At 40.1% G+C, this 18,312-nt stretch overlaps 1 protein-coding gene across 1 annotated transcript; it reads left to right on the forward strand.

The window, feature by feature from the left end:
* The first annotated feature begins 799 nt into the window (after window positions 1–799).
* Window positions 800–17,781, forward strand: LOC132126802 (inter-alpha-trypsin inhibitor heavy chain H3-like). Its single transcript, XM_059538314.1, has 16 exons — window positions 800–952; window positions 1,782–1,945; window positions 2,288–2,392; window positions 2,485–2,647; window positions 2,725–2,835; window positions 2,934–3,062; window positions 3,154–3,270; window positions 3,492–3,660; window positions 3,743–3,853; window positions 4,384–4,565; window positions 4,653–4,832; window positions 4,998–5,125; window positions 5,193–5,365; window positions 6,111–6,164; window positions 9,899–9,934; window positions 17,528–17,781. The coding sequence occupies exons 1-16, from the start codon at window positions 875–877 to the stop codon at window positions 17,638–17,640; spliced, it is 2,013 nt and encodes a 670-aa protein (XP_059394297.1). The 5' UTR covers window positions 800–874; the 3' UTR covers window positions 17,641–17,781.
* The last annotated feature ends 531 nt before the right edge of the window (window positions 17,782–18,312 follow it).

Here is an 18,312-nt window from a genome sequence, read left to right on the forward strand (position 1 = left end):
TTGTCCTTTATCTTTCAGGCTTTTCCAATAAAATAACATTCTTTAACTGAAAATGGCTGATCTTTAATTTATTGGCAAATTGTAGGGGTATGACCAAGTTATTTTCAGTCTATGCACCACATGCTTTGATAACCATGTACAATACGTTCACATCAACAGTCCACTCCAATATTGATTTAAAGTGATTTCCATGCTTATATGTGTTTGTTGGCGCAGTGGATAAGACACATGCCTTTGGCATGAGAGACCTGGGTTCCAATACACTGTGAGACCCCAATGTGTCCCTGAGCAAGACACCTAACCCCTAGTTTCTACAGAGGTGTGTGACCTCCGACATATATAGTAATTGTAAGTCGCTTTGGATAAAAGCATCAGATAAATGTACATGTTATATAACATTCCTCTTTAAGGTGCAGGATCTAATCGGTAGTTGCTGTGCTGTGCTTTTCAATGTGTTTGGACATTTTTATTTATTTATTTATTTTTTGCCCACACACACACACACACAAAAAAAATCAAGTAAATTTCACACCGAAACGTTATGTATTAATAGTAACCCTTCGATTGGTGCCTCTCTATAAGTTATTGTGATTATTGTGAGAAAATGTTTTTTTTGTTTTTGTTGTTGTTGTGGTCTTGTCTGATAATATAATAAAAGCACAACACCAAACCTCTACAGAATGTAATTACAAATTATATAGATAATATATTTTCTTGTAAAGCATGCCTCAATATTGAGTTGTGTGGTGTTCAAGAGATTCTCATTGCAATTAAAGGGGGAGGTTTCTTCATCCGGTCAATAACAGCCAATAGCATGCTGTGGACTTGAGTTTAAAGACAGTATGTGTTTTGAGGTCAGTTTCATGTGCAGGTCATGATGGATCGAGCAGCTCTCCGGCTGATTCTCTTGGGTGTGTTTCTCATCTCAGCCACTTCAGACCCTGTTAAGAAGGTGAGGGTGAAATTTTACTTCAAGATAGAAGACAAAAACAGAGTCAGAATCAGGGTACAAAACAGAATAAATATCTGTACATGAGTTGAAGGTTCAGAAAAGAAAAAAAAATACTTATGTTGAATATACACCACTGTTAAAAAGTTTGAGCTCATAAACATGTTTAAAATGCTTTTATTGGTTATTGGCCATAAAGACAATTCTAATGTTGTAAAATATTTATATTATATTATATAATAAATAAAATTTGTAAACGTAAACTTATTTTAAACTTATTTCACAAAATAACTTGTATTAAATATAGAATGAATGAAAACAAAAATGTAATTGTTATATTCATGGTTAAATAAATGTAGCTGGGTGAGATTAGATTTCTTAAAAAAATTATAATAATAAACATTTAAACAGTAGTGTATCATGTATTTTGATTTATTATTATTTGATTATTTATTTAATATAGCTTGTCATATAATCTATCTGTTGAATAAAACCACAACACAATGTACTGTACTAAGCCAACTATTTATTTTCTGTTGAGATATTTAACAGTGTTTTCATCTTGATTGTTTATAGCACTATTGTTGACAGAAAAATAAAATTTGAATTGACAGAAATAGCCATCTAACTTTCTATTGCTTAGTTGTGTACACTAAGATGCAGCCATCGAAAAATATTTGTCTTTTAGTCCAAAGGCCTTTTCCCCATGCTGTTTTCGAGCAGTAAACATTTGAGCAATCTTATGCAAAAAGAGGAGTGAATGTGCAGCAGCCAATCACTTTCTGTTATACAATATATGAGTATTGATTTTAGACATTTGATGTCTCAACAGAAAAAAAATGTGGATATATACAGCTTCTACATTAACTCCACGGTCACCAGTCGCTACGCCACAACAGTCATCACAAGCCGTGTTGCGAACACACTGAATGAATCTCAAGAGATCCAGTTTGAGGTCAAGATTCCCAAGAATGCCTTCATCAGCAAATTCAGAATGTGGGTGAACATGAGTAGTGTTATATAAGTAGAAATAAAGAGGGAAAGAAGCCATTTATAGCACGTGGGCATCAGATAAAGTAAATCTTATAATACAGCCAAACAAGAACATAATAAAGTTTTAGAAAATATACCTTCTACTAGTCCAAGAATAAATAACCTGTATGCAATTTTTAAAGAACAAAATATAGTAGCTACCGGTAACAGTACAGATGTTTTTATACAAACAAACATGTTTAGTGGTGCTACCATTTGAGTGAGATGGATATGTTTTTTATGAAATACACACAGTTTAAGTTTCTAGTACATTAAGAGAACATCATTGTGTAACTTTCTCCATAGGACCATAGAGGGAAAAACATATGATGGGGTTGTGAAGGAAAAAGAAGCAGCTCAGCAGCAATACAATCAAGCAGTATCTCGAGGACAAAGTGCTGGACTGGTCAAGTATGGGATTTTTTTTTAAATTAGATCCATAAAATATGTATTTGTAATATGTTTAGTAATATTCTGGGATTTGTTATTTTGATATATTTCAGATCTGTTGGAAGGACTTTAGAGGACTTTAAAACCTCAGTAACAGTGTCTGCTTTTAGTAAAGTGACCTTTGAGTTAACCTACGAGGAACTGCTAAAGCGTCGCCTCGGAAAATATGGGCTACTCATCAATGCCCAACCAATGCAGCCAGTGGCTGACTTCAAGGTAAAGGAAGAAATTAAACATAAAATAATAATCCATTTTAAGGTACAGTTAGATGATGTTTCTTTTCCTCACATTAGATAGATGTACACATCCAAGAGAAACCAGGAATTTCCTTCTTGGAGGTGAAAGGAGATTTGAGCACCGGTGATCTGGCCAATGCAATCAAAACCACCAGAGCAGACAAAGATGTAAGAGCTTAAATGAGGGTTAAAACACAGTTTAGATGTTCTCAATATGCTCATACACTTCAAATAAAGTTACCAGATGAACAAACTGATAATTTCAGGCATGGGTGACCTTCTACCCCACACGAGATCAACAGACCAAGTGTAAAAGCTGTGGAGAAAATGGGCTGAACGGTGACCTGCTCATAACATACGATGTTGAGAGACAAAATCCTAAAGGAGAAATCATGGTACATATTAAATAACATGCTTTACAAAAGTAAAATAATATAATATGACAAAAACAGAAAACATTTGAAAGACATTTTTCTGTTTTCTCAGGTATCAAAAGGCTATTTCGTCCACTACTTTGCTCCCTCTGATGTTCCACGTATTTCAAAAAATGTGGTGTTTATCATTGACCGGAGTGGTTCTATGAGCGGCCGAAAAATAAAACAGGTAAATGTTAACGTTTCAACCAAATCAAAAGCACATAACGAGCTATGAAATGTTTTGAAAGTAAAACCCTTGACCCATTTTTGGAGGATATTGCAGCATTGAAATCAGTGTGAAGTTGCTTTCTTTAAAGTAGTAAAAAAAAAACTGTCCATATCTGGTAAATGTAAGTATACATTTATAATAGAGAAAGAATAACTATTAGATATGCTGTCATTCTTTAGACTCGTTTGGCACTGCTGAGGATTTTAAGTGATCTTGATGAGGATGACCACTTTGGATTGATCACCTTTGACAGTGAAGTTAGCTTATGGAAGCGTGAGCTCCTCAAAGCTACTGAGGCAAATCTGGAGAATGCAAATTCTTTTGTGAGGAAGATCAGAGATAGAGGATGTGAGTTACAGCACTAAATGCTACATACGGAGTAAGAAAGTTGTACCTCACAGTGACACAACTATGTTTGGTCTTTCTTTAGACACAGACATAAACGCTGCAGTTCTAGCAGGAGTGGACATGATCAATCGACATCCACGAGAGGGAACAGCCTCCATCCTGATCCTGCTGACTGATGGAGATCCCACTACAGGCACAGATTCACACTGATACATACAAACACTCACTGCCCACATTTAGCTGTCTAAAGGAAAATCTGCATCAGAACTGCCTTAAACATTTATGTCGTCAGTCAGCACATCTTGTATTCTGCACTATTATGAATATGTGATATATTCTTTCTCACTTTGTGATTCCTATACATTGTAAAATAAAACCAAATATACGTAAATAATAATTGTTTGTAATGCCTGATCAAAAAAAAAAAAAAAAAAAAGTCAAAAAGACAATTTTTACTGTTTAACCATTAACAATAGCATTTTTGTGACTGTATTTTTTCCATTTTTTTTATTTTTTTTTAAATAATTGTACGAAAAAAAAACATAGTACTTTCAAATATTTGATTGTTTATTTAACATATTTTTTGCGTTGTTTTTCTGATAAAATTGAGGTTAGGAAGTCAATGGAATTTTGCACATTTTAATTTTTTTGCACATTATATAATTATTATTTTTTTTTTCCATTTGTCATGTGATCTGAATATTAGAATTTTTTTTTATACAGGTGAAACCAACAAAGAGAAGATCATGTCCAATGTGAAAGAGGCCATTGGGACTAAATTTCCCCTCTATTGTCTTGGTTTTGGATATGATGTTAACTTTGACTTCCTGACAAAGATGTCACTGGAAAATAGTGGAGTTGCTCGCAGGATTTATGAAGATTCAGACGCTGATCTACAGCTGCAGGTGAAATACAGATAATCAGCTGAGAATTCATCTCGAATTATGAACTGTTCTGTCTTTGAGCACATTTAAAGTTTGTTTGATTTTTAGGGCTTCTATGAAGAAGTTGCTGTCCCTCTCCTCACTGATATTCAATTTAAATACCCAGGAGGGACAAACCTTACCAAGACCAGCTTTAGTTTGTACTTCAATGGCTCTGAGATTGTGGTGTCAGGACAAATAACAGACAACAGTGTGGAGAGTTTCACCACTGAAGTCATCGCACTATCAGTAAGATCTTCACTAATCTTCTCTTTAGTGGCATTTTATTAGGATCACTGGTCGATTGTGTAGAAGATGTGAATAATAGCTTTGTTTTATAGTAGGTTATCTGTGAAAGTGGTACTGACAGCATTCCTAATAAAAATATTCACTAGTATTATTATTTCTGAGCAGAAAGGCAATAATGTGATGTATCAGGACACTATAATGACAAAAGACCCCAGTGACGTCCCACCTGAGAATGAAGATTTCATGCAGAGGTTGTGGGCCTACCTTACAGTGAAGCAGCTTCTGGAGAGACAGTAAGTTTATGAGTGAATTGACATTCTGTGATTTAAGTTGAACATTGATGGCATCGTTCTGTCTCAGGGTACTTCTTAACGGACAAGAGAAAGAGGATGAAAAGAAAGAAGCTATTAAACTCTCCCTGAAATACCAGTTTGTCACTCCCCTCACCTCAATGGTCGTTACTAAACCACAAGAAGGTGATGTGGAAGTTGCTGACAAACCCAAAGAGGAAGAAGAGCCACCCAGACTTCCAGGTGAGAACTGATTCGTCATATGCTATAAAAGAGTACAAACCTTGTGCTAGGTCCCTTTTTGCAGCTAAATAAACAACAGAAATATGAAAGTTCTAAACAAATATATTAACCATGTCTATCAAATACATCTAATAAAAAATGATTAAATGAAGCTACTTCATTTGTGCATCCTACAAGTTGAGGCAACAGAGTCCGTTTCTATTATAAAGCAGCTATCTAGTGTTTTCTTTCTTCAGAAATTGAGTTTTGATGGCCACATGCAGTAAATAAGGTTTATCTTTGTATTTTTTTTCTTTTTTTTTTTTTTTTTTACAAAGTATCTGTATCTTACGGTCCATTTGCATGTAAGTATAAATAATGAAACAAACAGTTCTCTATGTACTCTGTTTATGTAAACTATTGCAGAGAATTCAAAGTAGCAATAGCTTAAGGAAAAATGTAAAATACATAGGAGATGGTGTTTTTGATTTTTTACATTAGCTGATAATTGTCCTGCATACACCACCAGAGAAGTCAGTCATTTTCACCATAAGACAGTTATTTAATATAACTTATTTTGATTAAAAGTAAGGTCATAATTGTCAAAAAGTGAAACACATACAGTACATGGATACATAGTTCACAATGAGACTTAACAAATAATTAGAAAATGCATTCATTTTTATTTTGTTTACTTAAATACACTGCATCTGCCTTGAAGATTATTATATATATATATATATTTTTTTTTTTTTTCATTCCACAGCACCAGGATTTATTCAGCAACACCATAGTGTTGGTGCACCTGCCGATCATCCAGGTTTGTGTGGTATGCATTGTGTCTTCTAAAAGCTTTCTTCTTTTAATAAGTAGATCATTTTACCCACTCTTATCTTATAGCTTCTAGTGTTCAGACCATAGACTGTATAAAAACAGGTTCAGACCTAGCAGTATTAAAATTTACATATCAATAGATCATTCACAATAAGGTCTACTGTTCAACATGTATTTGGAAAAAAAAAAGAATTTACTGAAATTTAATGGAAATAATTTACTTTAAAGCCCATATATAAAAATATCACGTGTACATAAGTATTCACAGCCTTTGCCTTGACACTCAAAATTGAGCTCAGGTGCATCCTGTTTCCACTGATCATCTTACAGATGTTTCTACAACTTGATTGGAGTCTACCTGTGGTAAATCAGTTAATTGGACATGATTTGGAAAGACCTGTCTATATAAGGTCCCACTGTTAACAGCGTATGTTAGAGCATAAACAAAGCCATGAAGTACAAGGAATTGTCTAAGACCGGATTGTATCAAGGTGCAGATCTGGGGAAGAGTACAGAAAAAATTCAGTAGCATTGAAGGTCTCAATGAGCACAGAAGCCTCCATCATCCATTAATGGAAGAAGTTTGGAATCACCAGAATTCTTCCTAGAGCGGATCACATGGCCAAACTGAGCGATCTGGGGAGAAGGTTCTTAGTCAGGTAGGTGACAAGAACCCAATGGTCGCTCTGACAGAGCTCCAGCATTTCTCTGTGGAGAGAGGAGAACCTTCCAGAAGAAAAACAATCTCAGCAGCACTCCACCAATCAGGCCTGTGGTAGAGTGGCAAGACAGAAGCCACTTCTCAGTAAAAGGCACATGACAGCCGCCTGGAATTTGCCAAAAGGCACCTGAAGGATTCTCAGGCCATAATAAAAAAAAGATTGAACTCTTTGGCCTGAATGGAAAGCGTCATGTCTGAAGGAAACCAGACACCACTCATCACCTGGTCAGTACCATCCCAACAGTGAAGCACGGAGGTGGTGTTACATACACGCCAGGTTCCACCTCCATCCAATCACAGCGCACGCCCTCACCTGAGTACTGAGCACTTCCACCTGGCCCTCATCAACATCCAATCACCTCTGCACTACAAATACCACACACACGCACTCAGTCAGCGTCCGGTCTCATTCGCAACAAGGTCTTATCTTTATGCTAACTCTAAGGACTAACTCTATTACGCATTATGCATTACGTCGGACACTCACCACTCTACCCGCATCCCCGACACCAGCGAGCACTTCTGCCAACAACTCCAGCACTTCCTCACCTGCCGTGCACGCCAGTCCCATGGCCAAGTCAGCGCTCTACTCTGGTTCGGCGGAGGATTGCAGCGGTTTTCAACTTCAATGCTCACTGGTCCTGGAGATGCAACCGCGCTTATACCCAACCGAGAGATCCAAGGTAGCCTTCTTAATATCCCAACTGCAAGGTAAAGCTCTTCAGTGGGTCGATTCGATTTGGACTCAGCATAACCCTGTCATCTCGTGGAAGACAGGCGAAGTCCTAAAGTATGGCGATTCCTGTTTCCAGAGCTGCTTCACCGGTTGTCCTGTCCCAGCCAAACTCACCCCTGCACCTCTTGCAGTTTGTACTACCTCCATAGAGAGCCCGGTGGAAAACCAATCCATCTCCATCCCGACATGCTACGCCCCCTTCAGTGAAGTATTCTGCCCCAAACGGGCTTCCAAGATGCCTCCACACCGGCCGTGGGACTGTGCCATCGATCTGCTTCCGGGTGAAGCAGTGACTAAAGGAAGGATCTACCCCCTTTCCATTCCGGAGGAGAAGGCCATGGAGGAGTACATCAAGGAGGCTCTGGCCCAGGGTTACATTCGTCCATCTAAATCCCCTGCTGCTTCAAGTTTCTTCTTTGTAGAGAAGAAGGACGGAGGCTTACAACCCTGTATCGATTTTTGGGCTCTGAATAACATAACTGTCAAGTTTCGTTATCCACTTCCCCTCATCCCAGCTGCCCTGGAACATCTCCGTGGTGCCACTGTCTTCACCAAGTTGGACCTCCGCAGCGCCTACAACCTCATCCGGATACGTGAGGGGTACGAGTGGAAAACTGCCTTCATCACCCCTACTGGCCACTTTGAGTACTGCCTGATGCCATATGGACTTGTTAACGCCCCCTCCATCTTCCAGGATTTCATCCATGAGGTGCTCCGGGAGTTCCTCCATAAGTTCGTCCTCGTCTATATTGATGATTTCCTCATTTACTCCCGGAGCCTAGCGGAACATCATTGCCACATTGCGGAGGTCCTGCAATGCCTGAGGGCCTTTCAGCTCTACCTCAAGGCTGAGAAATGCTCGTTCCATCAGCCCTCAGTGCAGTTCCTTGGTTACAACATCAACAGCAGTGGCATCCGGATGGATGAGGGGAAGGTAAATGCTGTGAGAAATTGGCCCATTCCTACCACCATTAAAGAACTCCAACGATTTCTTGGCTTTGCCAATTTCTACAGACGTTTCATCCAAAATTACAGTGCCATCACCAACCCTCTCACTAGCCTCCTCCGGAATAAACCAAAATAACTCTCTTGGACTCCAGCCGCCACAGAGGCCTTCAACTCCCTCAAGAAGGCATTTACGACCGCTCCACTCCTGGTCCATCCTGACCCCAATCGACCCTTCGTCGTTGAAGTCGACACCTCTACTACCGGAGTGGGAGCAGTCTTATCTCAGCAGCAGGGGAATCCCAGTCGCCTCCACCCATGCGCCTTCTTCTCAGAGTTTTTCTGACCTCATCAGAAAAACTTTTCTTCAGAAATTGAGTTTTGATGGCCACATGCAGTAAATAAGGTTTATCTTTGTATTTTTTTTCTTTTTTTTTTTTTTTTTTACAAAGTATCTGTATCTTACGGTCTATTTGCATGTAAGTTAAAATAATGAAACAAACAGTTCTCTATGTACTCTGTTTATGTAAACTACTGCAGAGAATTCAAAGTAGCAATAGCTTATGGAAAAATGTAAAATACATAGGAGATGGTGTTTTTGATTTTTTACATTAGCTGATAATTGTCCTGCATACACCACCAGAGAAGTCAGTCATTTTCACCATAAGACAGTTATTTAATATAACTTATTTTGATTAAAAGGAAGGTCATAATTGTCAAAAAGTGAAACACATACAGTACATGGATACATAGTTCACAATGAGACTTAACATATAATTAGAAAATGCATTCATTTTTATTTTGTTTACTTAAATACACTGCATCTGCCTTGAAGATTATTATATATATATTTTTTTTTCATTCCACAGCACCAGGATTTATTCAGCAACACCATAGTGTTGGTGCACCTGCCGATCATCCAGGTTTGTGTGGTATGCATTGTGTCTTCTAAAAGCTTTCTTTTTTTAATAAGTAGATCATTTTACCCACTCTTATCTTATAGCTTCTAGTGTTCAGACCATAGACTGTATAAAAACAGGTTCAGACCTAGCAGTATTAAAATTTACATATCAATAGATCATTCACAATAAGGTCTACTGTTCAACATGCATTTGGAAGAAAAGAATTTACTGAAATTTAAGTGAAATAATTTACTTTAAAGCCCTCCATTTATTTTGGCAGGATATATATATATTTTAAATTTTGATGGAAAAATTGCAAGGCAAACTGGGTCGCAATAAAACACAAATATTGAAAATGAATTTGTAATAAACAGATTTTTTATTCATGCTCACAGCATATTTTCTTTTTTTTTCAGGTGTACAATATAGCCTTCTTAGTGATACTGCTGCATGTAGGTGTTTTAATCTCTTTTCTCTTCTACATTTATCAGCCATCAGCCAAATTCTGTAATGAATAAGTGCTGCTACAGTACATTCAGAAAGTATTCACAATGCTTCACCTTATCCACATTTTGTTATCTTACAGTCTTATTCCAAAATTAATTCAATATTTTCCTTACCCCATAATGACAACGTGAAAGAAGTTTGTTTGAAATCTTTGCAAATTTATATATATATAAAAAAATCACGTGTACATAAGTAATCACAGCCTTTGCCTTGACACTCAAAATTGAGCTCAGGTGCATCCTGTTTCCACTGATCATCTTAGAGATGTTTCTACAACTTGATTGGAGTCTACCTGTGGTAAATCAGTTAATTGGACATGATTTGGAAAGACACACACCTGTCTATATAAGGTCCCACTGTTAACAGCGTATGTTAGAGCATAAACAAAGCCATGAAGTACAAGGAATTGTCTGAGACCGGATTGTATCAAGGTGCAGATCTGGGGAAGAGTACAGAAAAAATTCAGTAGCATTGAAGGTCCCAATGAGCACAGAAGCCTCCATCATCTATTAATGGAAGAAGTTCGGAATCACCAGAATTCTTCCTAGAGCGGATCACATGGCCCTAACTGAGCGATCTGGGGAGAAGGTTCTTAGTCAGGTTGGTGACAAGAACCCAATGGTCGCTCTGACAGAGCTCCAGCATTTCTCTGTGGAGAGAGGAGAACCTTCCAGAAGAAAAACAATCTCAGCAGCACTCCACCAATCAGGCCTGTGGAAGAGTGGCAAGACGGAAGCCACTTCTCAGTAAAAGGCACATGACAGCCGCCTGGAATTTGCCAAAAGGCACCTGAAGGATTCTCAGGCCATAATAAAAAAAAGATTGAACTCTTTGGCCTGAATGGAAAGCGTCATGTCTGAAGGAAACCAGACACCACTCATCACCTGGTCAGTACCATCCCAACAGTGAAGCACGGTGGTGGTGTTACAGACACGCCAGGTTCCACCTCCATCCAATCACAGCGCACGCCCTCACCTGAGTACCGAGCACTTCCACTTGGCCCTCATCAACATCCAATCACCTCTGCACTACAAATACCACACACACGCACTCAGTCAGCGTCCGGTCTCATTCGCAACAAGGTCTTACCTTTATGATAACTCTAAGGACTAACTCTATTACGCATTATGCATTACGTCGGACACTAACCACTCTACCCGCATCCCCGACACCAGCGAGCACTTCTGCCAACAACTCCAGCACTTCCTCACCTGCCGTGCACGCCAGTCCCATGGCCAAGTCAGAGCCCTACTCTGGTTCGGCGGAGGATTGCAGCGGTTTTCAACTTCAATGCTCACTGGTCCTGGAGATGCAACCGCGCTTATACCCAACCGAGAGATCCAAGGTAGCCTTCTTAATAGCCAGAGGTGGGTAGTAACGAGTTACATTTACTTCGTTACATTTACTTGAGTAATTTTTTGGGGTAACTAATACTTTTCGGAGTATATTTAAAGATGGGTACTTTATACTCTTACTTGAGTAAATTTTTGGGGAAAAATCTGTCCTTTTACTTCGTTACTGTGGGCGACGATCCTCTCGTTACTTTATCTTAATCTAATAAATGTTATAAATGCTTCAGTTTATTCCAAACGCGCCGTCTACTTTTCTCTGGGCAATGAGCGATGCCCATTCGTGAATGATTCATTCTTTTGAGTCAATTCTGTTCAAAGGCTTGATCAAACCAATTGGCAAACGAGTGAATTGGTTCATGAATCAGTTTGAATGATTCGTTCAGTTCCCTGCCACACGCGCTGAGCGTCTGAAGCGGTTCACTCAGAGTTTTAACGTTTAAGAACATCAGCAGCGTTGAAAACGTGGCTATGGAACTGCACTGAAATGAAAGCAAATCTGCAAAGGCTATTATTCGCTTGCGATGGAGATCCTTATTAGATGAACACCGCGTGTGCTGTCTACTGTTTAACAGGTAATAACTTGGGCTACATTCGATTACAGTAGCTACACGATACCACTGTGACATTAGTTTGTTGTATGTGTGTGGCTTATAACAGAGGGGAGTCAAGTTGAATGCAGCTTCCAAAAGACAAAAAATAGCCGATTAAGATTTTATTAATTTTAATACATATCATCAGCTGCTAAATTCAGATCTGTGATTGCTTGCTGGCGCTGAGCCAGAGATAGATGTGTTTTTACAGCGCTGCGCATTATAACAAATCACACATGATTCTTTTGAGCTTATTAAAGCATTGGCCAATCAGAGGTGTTCCGATGAGTCATCGCTAAAATGCCGGTGCTTCCTTCACTCGCTCACTGACTGAATACCTCTTTCTGGCTAATTCTCTCATCAGAAACAACAAAGTGCAGATGTGTGTACGAATCTGTAAATAAGATTATTGATTTCACAGTGTTAACAGTTTCAGTGATTTAATGGGAGTTTCTGAGAGTGATTGAAATCTAGACTGTCAGTGAAAATGATCTTTAATAATGTAAATGTTATTTGCTCTCTTTCTGAACAATGAAAGATTAGTAGCAATATTTATATCACATTAACTTTCAATGCTAAATTCACATTTAATATAAAGTCAGTCGTATTAAAAATATGTTATGGCATGACACCTATATATGTTACTTAAGTAAACAGACAGGGTTTTTTAATAAATTACATAAATTGGAGTAAAGGCTGATGAAATATATACATTTATACACACACACATACATTACATACATTTTATCTATATATCTAAATAAAAATAGGCTCAGTATATATGACCAAAAGTAACTAGTAACTAACTACTTGAGTAGATTTTTTTTATCCGATACTCTTTTACTCTTACTCAAGTAACTATTCAAGACTAGTACTTTTACTTTTACTTGAGTACAGTTTTTGGGTACTCTACCCACCTCTGTTAATATCCCAACTGCAAGGTAAAGCTCTTCAGTGGGTCGATTCGATTTGGACTCAGCATAACCCTGTCATCTCGTGGAAGACAGGCGAAGTCCTGAAGTATGGCGATTCCTGTTTCCAGAGCTGCATCACCGGTTGTCCTGTTCCAGCCAAACCTACCCCTGCACCTCTTGCAGTTTGTACTACCTCCATAGAGAGCCCGGTGGAAAACCAATCCATCTCCATCCCGACATGCTACGCCCCCTTCAGTGAAGTATTCTGCCCCAAACGGGCTTCCAAGATGCCTCCACACCGGCCATGGGACTGTGCCATCGATCTGCTTCTGGGTGAACCAGTGACTAAAGGAAGGATCTACCCCCTTTCCATTCCGGAGGAGAAGGCCATGGAGGAGTACATCAAGGAGGCTCTGGCCCAGGGTTACATTCGTCCATCTAAATCCCCTGCTGCTTCAAGTTTCTTCTTTGTAGAGAAGAAGGACGGAGGCTTACAACCCTGTATCGATTTTCGGGCTCTGAATAACATAACTGTCAAGTTTCATTATCCACTTCCCCTCGTCCCAGCTGCCCTGGAACATCTCCGTGGTGCCACTGTCTTCACCAAGTTGGACCTCCGCAGCGCCTACAACCTCATCCGGATACGTGAGGGGTACGAGTGGAAAACTGCCTTCATCAACCCTACTGGCCACTTTGAGTACTGCCTGATGCCATATGGACTTGTTAACGCCCCCTCAATCTTCCAGGATTTCATCCATGAGGTGCTCCGGGAGTTCCTCCATAAGTTCGTCCTCGTCTATATTGATGATTTCCTCATTTACTCCCGGAGCCTAGCGGAACATCATTGCCAAGTTGCGGAGGTCCTGCAATGTCTGAGGGCCTTTCAGCTCTACCTCAAGGCTGAGAAATGCTCGTTCCATCAGCCCTCAGTGCAGTTCCTTGGTTACAACATCAACAGCAGTGGCATCCGGATGGATGAGGGGAAGGTAAATGCTGTGAGAAATTGGCCCATTCCTACCACCATTAAAGAACTCCAACGATTTCTTGGCTTTGCCAATTTCTACAGACGTTTCATCCAAAATTACAGTGCCATCACCAACCCTCTCACTAGCCTCCTCCGGAATAAACCAAAATAACTCTCTTGGACTCCAGCCACCACAGAGGCCTTCAACTCCCTCAAGAAGGCATTTACGACCGCTCCACTCCTGGTCCATCCTGACCCCAATCGACCCTTCGTCGTTGAAGTCGACGCCTCTACTACCGGAGTGGGAGCAGTCTTATCTCAGCAGCAGGGGAATCCCAGTCGCCTCCACCCATGCGCCTTCTTCTCCCGGAAGCTCAACCCGGCGGAGGTAAATTATGACATCGGCAACCGTGAGCTGTTGGCCATTAAGTTGGCCCTTGAAGAATGGAGGCATTGGCTGGAGGGAGCCAAACACCCCTTTCTGGTTCTCACTGACCACAAGAACCTTGAATATCTTCGGGTCGCCAAGAGATTAAATCCAAGACAGGCCTGCTGGCCCTGTCCCGGTGTCACGCCCCCGAAGAAAACCTAGAGGAACCAGAGACCATACTCCCGGAAAAAGTCATCATCAGCCCCATTACCTGGTCTGCCGAGACCCTTCCTCCATCCGATCCTGCTACCAACACCCCGCTGGGTTGCCCACTCATTCACTCTGCTCACACCTCTCTTGGCACTGGTCACCCGGGGGTCAATGAAGCCCTCTCGTTGCTAAGGGAATGCTTCTGGTGGCCCAACATGGCCTCTGACGTCAGAAGGTACGTGAACGGATGTACAGACTGCGCCATCTCTAAAAGCCCACGCCACGCCCGTCCCTAATCGCCCCTTGGTCACACCTAGTGGTGGATTTTATTACTGATCTTCCTCCTTCTGCTAATAATACCTGCATTCTTGTCATAGTGGAGAGATTTTCTAAGTCATGTCATCTTCTCCACCTGAAAGGTCTGCCCACGGCCATGGAAACGGCCGAGTTACTATTTAACCATGTCTTCAGGTACTTCGGCATCCCAGAAGACATCGTCTCAGACAGAGGTCCTCAGTTCATCTCCTGGGTATGGAAAGCATTCCATTCGCTCCTAGGTGTGGCCATCAGTCTGTCCTCCGGATACCATCCACAATCCAACGGGCAGATGGAGAGGAAGGTTCAGGAGATTGGGCGCTTCCTCCGTACCTTCTGCTATGGCCACCAGAACTCCTGGAACCAGTTCCTAGTGTGGGCCGAGTACGCACAGAACTCCCTGCGACAAACTACCACCGGACTCACTCCATTCCAGTGCGTGCTCGGCTACCAACCTCCACTCTTCCCCTGGTCAGGAGAACCCTCGGATGTCCCCGCCATCGACTACTGGTTCCGGGAGAGCGAGAGGGTCTGGGAAACGGCCCACCACCAACTCCAGCGGGCCCTACGCAGGTGCAGGATGACAGATAACCTTTGCCGATCTGAGGATCCGGTATACCAACCCGGTCAGAAGGTCTGGCTGTCCACCCGGGACATCCGCCTGTGCCTGCCCTGCCGCAAGCTAAGTCCCAGATTCATTGGCCCATTCACCATCCTTGAGCAGATCAATCCGGTCACTTTCAAACTCCAATTACCACCTGAGTACCGGATTCACCCCACTTTCCATGTGTCCCTCCTTAAACCTCACCATCCCTCTGTTTCTCCCTCCACAGAACCTGGCGAAGCCGAAGCCCCCCCTCCACTCCTCCTTGAAGACGGTGCTGCCTATAAAGTACAAGACATCCTGGACTCCCGGCAGCGTGGTGGACAACTTGAATACCTAGTGGACTGGGAAGGATATGGTCCAGAGGAACGTTCATGGATCCCACGCAACGACATCCTGGATCCGAACTTACTAAACACCTTCCACTCCAGTCACCCTAACAGGCCAGCTCCCAGAGGAAACCTTTGATGAAAACCTCCTCTAGACTGGGGCGATGGTTCATCTTCCAACAGGACAATGACCTTAAAGCTGGGGACACACTACACCACTAGCTGAAACATTCTAAGACAGACTGACCTCAACACACTTAATGATTGTTTCCATCGACCCCCCCCCCAAAAAAAATCCAGCATCTACCTGTGGGTCAGCTACCGGGCTGTATTACGCGTGATAGACAGCATTCAAATGAATTTTATAATGAATAAATGTAGGGCTGTGCAAAAAACCGAATGCGATTTTCATGTGCATCTCATCAGTAAAGGCGCTCCTGTGATTAGTATTATATAACCAGCACGTGCCTTCAGATCAGGGTTGCCAGGTTTTCAAAACAAAACCTGCCCAATTGCGTTTCGTTCTGGGCGATAAAATACACGTTTTTTGTGGGGTTCCCCTGGTTAAAATCGACCAGTGGACATGAAAAACAACCGCAGACTTGGCAGCACTGGTTGACATTTACTACATAGAGTCGTATTTCACTGACAATCTACACAAAATCGATTTCAAAATCGCAGGCGATTCATTGCCGATTTTGAAAGCGATTTTGTGTAGCACAAAAAAGTTGGTTTGTCATCGGCAATAAAATGTCATTAGAAGAAGAAGAGTAATGTACGCGCCACACTGTTGTAACTGATCAGTGCTGCTGTCAGTTCCGTGGCGCTGGTAAACCCGTCCTCTCTGTTCTGTTGAGTCGGTCCATTTGCGTGCAAGTATAAATAAAGAAACAAACAGTTCAGGTACTCTATTTATGTAAACTATTACAGAGAATTCAAAGTAGCGAAAGCTTAAGGAAAAATGTAAAATACATAGGATGGAGAATCAATGAAAAAATTATTTTGTGTTGATTTTTTTAAATGTATTTTATTTTTTTTACATTAGTTGATAATTATATTTAATATAACTTATTTTGATTAAAAGTAAGCAGGTCATAATTTTCAAAAAGTTAAACACATACAGTAATTATGAATTAATTGTTGTTATTATTATTATTATTAACATTTTTTTTTCATTCCCTAGCACCAGGACTTATTAAACCACACTATGTTATTAGTGCACCTCCCGAGGATCCAGGTTTGCGTGGCATTGTTTCTTCTTCTAAAAGCTTTCTTCTTTTAATATGTAGATCATTTTACCCACTCTTATCTTATAGCTTCCATAGTGTTCAGACCTAGCAGTATTCAAATTTACATCACATCATTAAGACTATTAGGAGCCTCAATTCTTTGTGAGAACACAACAATAGATCATTCACAATAGGATCTACTGTTCAACATACATTTGAAAAAAATAAAAGAATTAACTGAAATTTAAGTAAAATAATTTACTTAAAAGCCCTCCATTTGTTTTGGCATGATATACATATTTTCACAATTTTGATGGAAAAAGGGCAATGCAAATGGGGTACAAAATGCTGGAGTCGCAATAAAAAACAAATATTGAAAATGAATTTGTAATAAACAGATTTTTTATTCATGCTCACAACATGAAAAAAAAATTCAGGTGAATGATATCTCTTTCTTAGTGATACTACTGCATATAGGTGTCTTAATTTCTTTTCTCTTCTACATTTATCAGCCATCAGCCAAATTCTGTAATGAATAAATGCTGCTACCTTGTGCATATAATGTACAGTATGTCTTGTCTAATTATCAATTATTAAATGAATATAAATTATTCTACTTGGTAAGAAACTAAAGTTTTTTTTTATTGTTTTTTTTTAATAGTTGAATCATCTCCATTCACAGTACGCCTTCTAGTAGCTGAGGGTATGTATGACAATGTTGCAATGTTCTCTGTCCAAATATTTCTTATAGTAATAATTATAATAATAATTTAATTTCAACTGAATGAAATCAACTGCTCTTTGACTTTCTTTAATTATTGCAAGTTTGCAAGCTACAGTACATCCGGAAAGTATTTACAACGTTTTACCTTTTCAACATTTTGTTATGTCACAGTCTTATTCCAAAATTAATTCAATACATTATTTTCCTCAAAATTCTACAAACAATACCCCATAATGACAACGTGAAAGAAGTTTGTTTGAAATCTTTGCAAATGTATAAAAAATAAAAAACAAAAAAAAATCAGATGTACATAAGTATTCACAGCCTTTGCCTTGACACTCAAAATTTAGCTCAGGTGCATCCTGTTTCCACTGATCATCTTACAGATGTTTCTACAACTTGTTTGGAGTCTACCTGTGATAAATCAGTTGACTGGACAGGATTTGGAAAGACACACACCTGTCTATATAAGGTCCCACTGTTAACAGCGTATGTTAGAGCACAAACAAAGCCATGAAGTACAAGGAATTGTCTGAGACCAGATTGTATCAAGGTGCAGATCTGGGGAAGAGTACAGAAAAAATTCAGCAGCATTGAAGGTCCCAATGAGCACAGTAGCCTCCATCATCCCTTAATGGTAGAAGTTCGGAATCACCAGAATTCTTCCTAGAGCAGATCACCTGGCCAAACTGAGCGATCTGGGGAGAAGGTTCTTGGTCAGG

The sequence above is a fragment of the Carassius carassius genome, chromosome 44 (genome assembly GCF_963082965.1).
Source record: "Carassius carassius chromosome 44, fCarCar2.1, whole genome shotgun sequence".
Classification (NCBI taxonomy): Eukaryota; Metazoa; Chordata; class Actinopteri; order Cypriniformes; family Cyprinidae; genus Carassius; species Carassius carassius.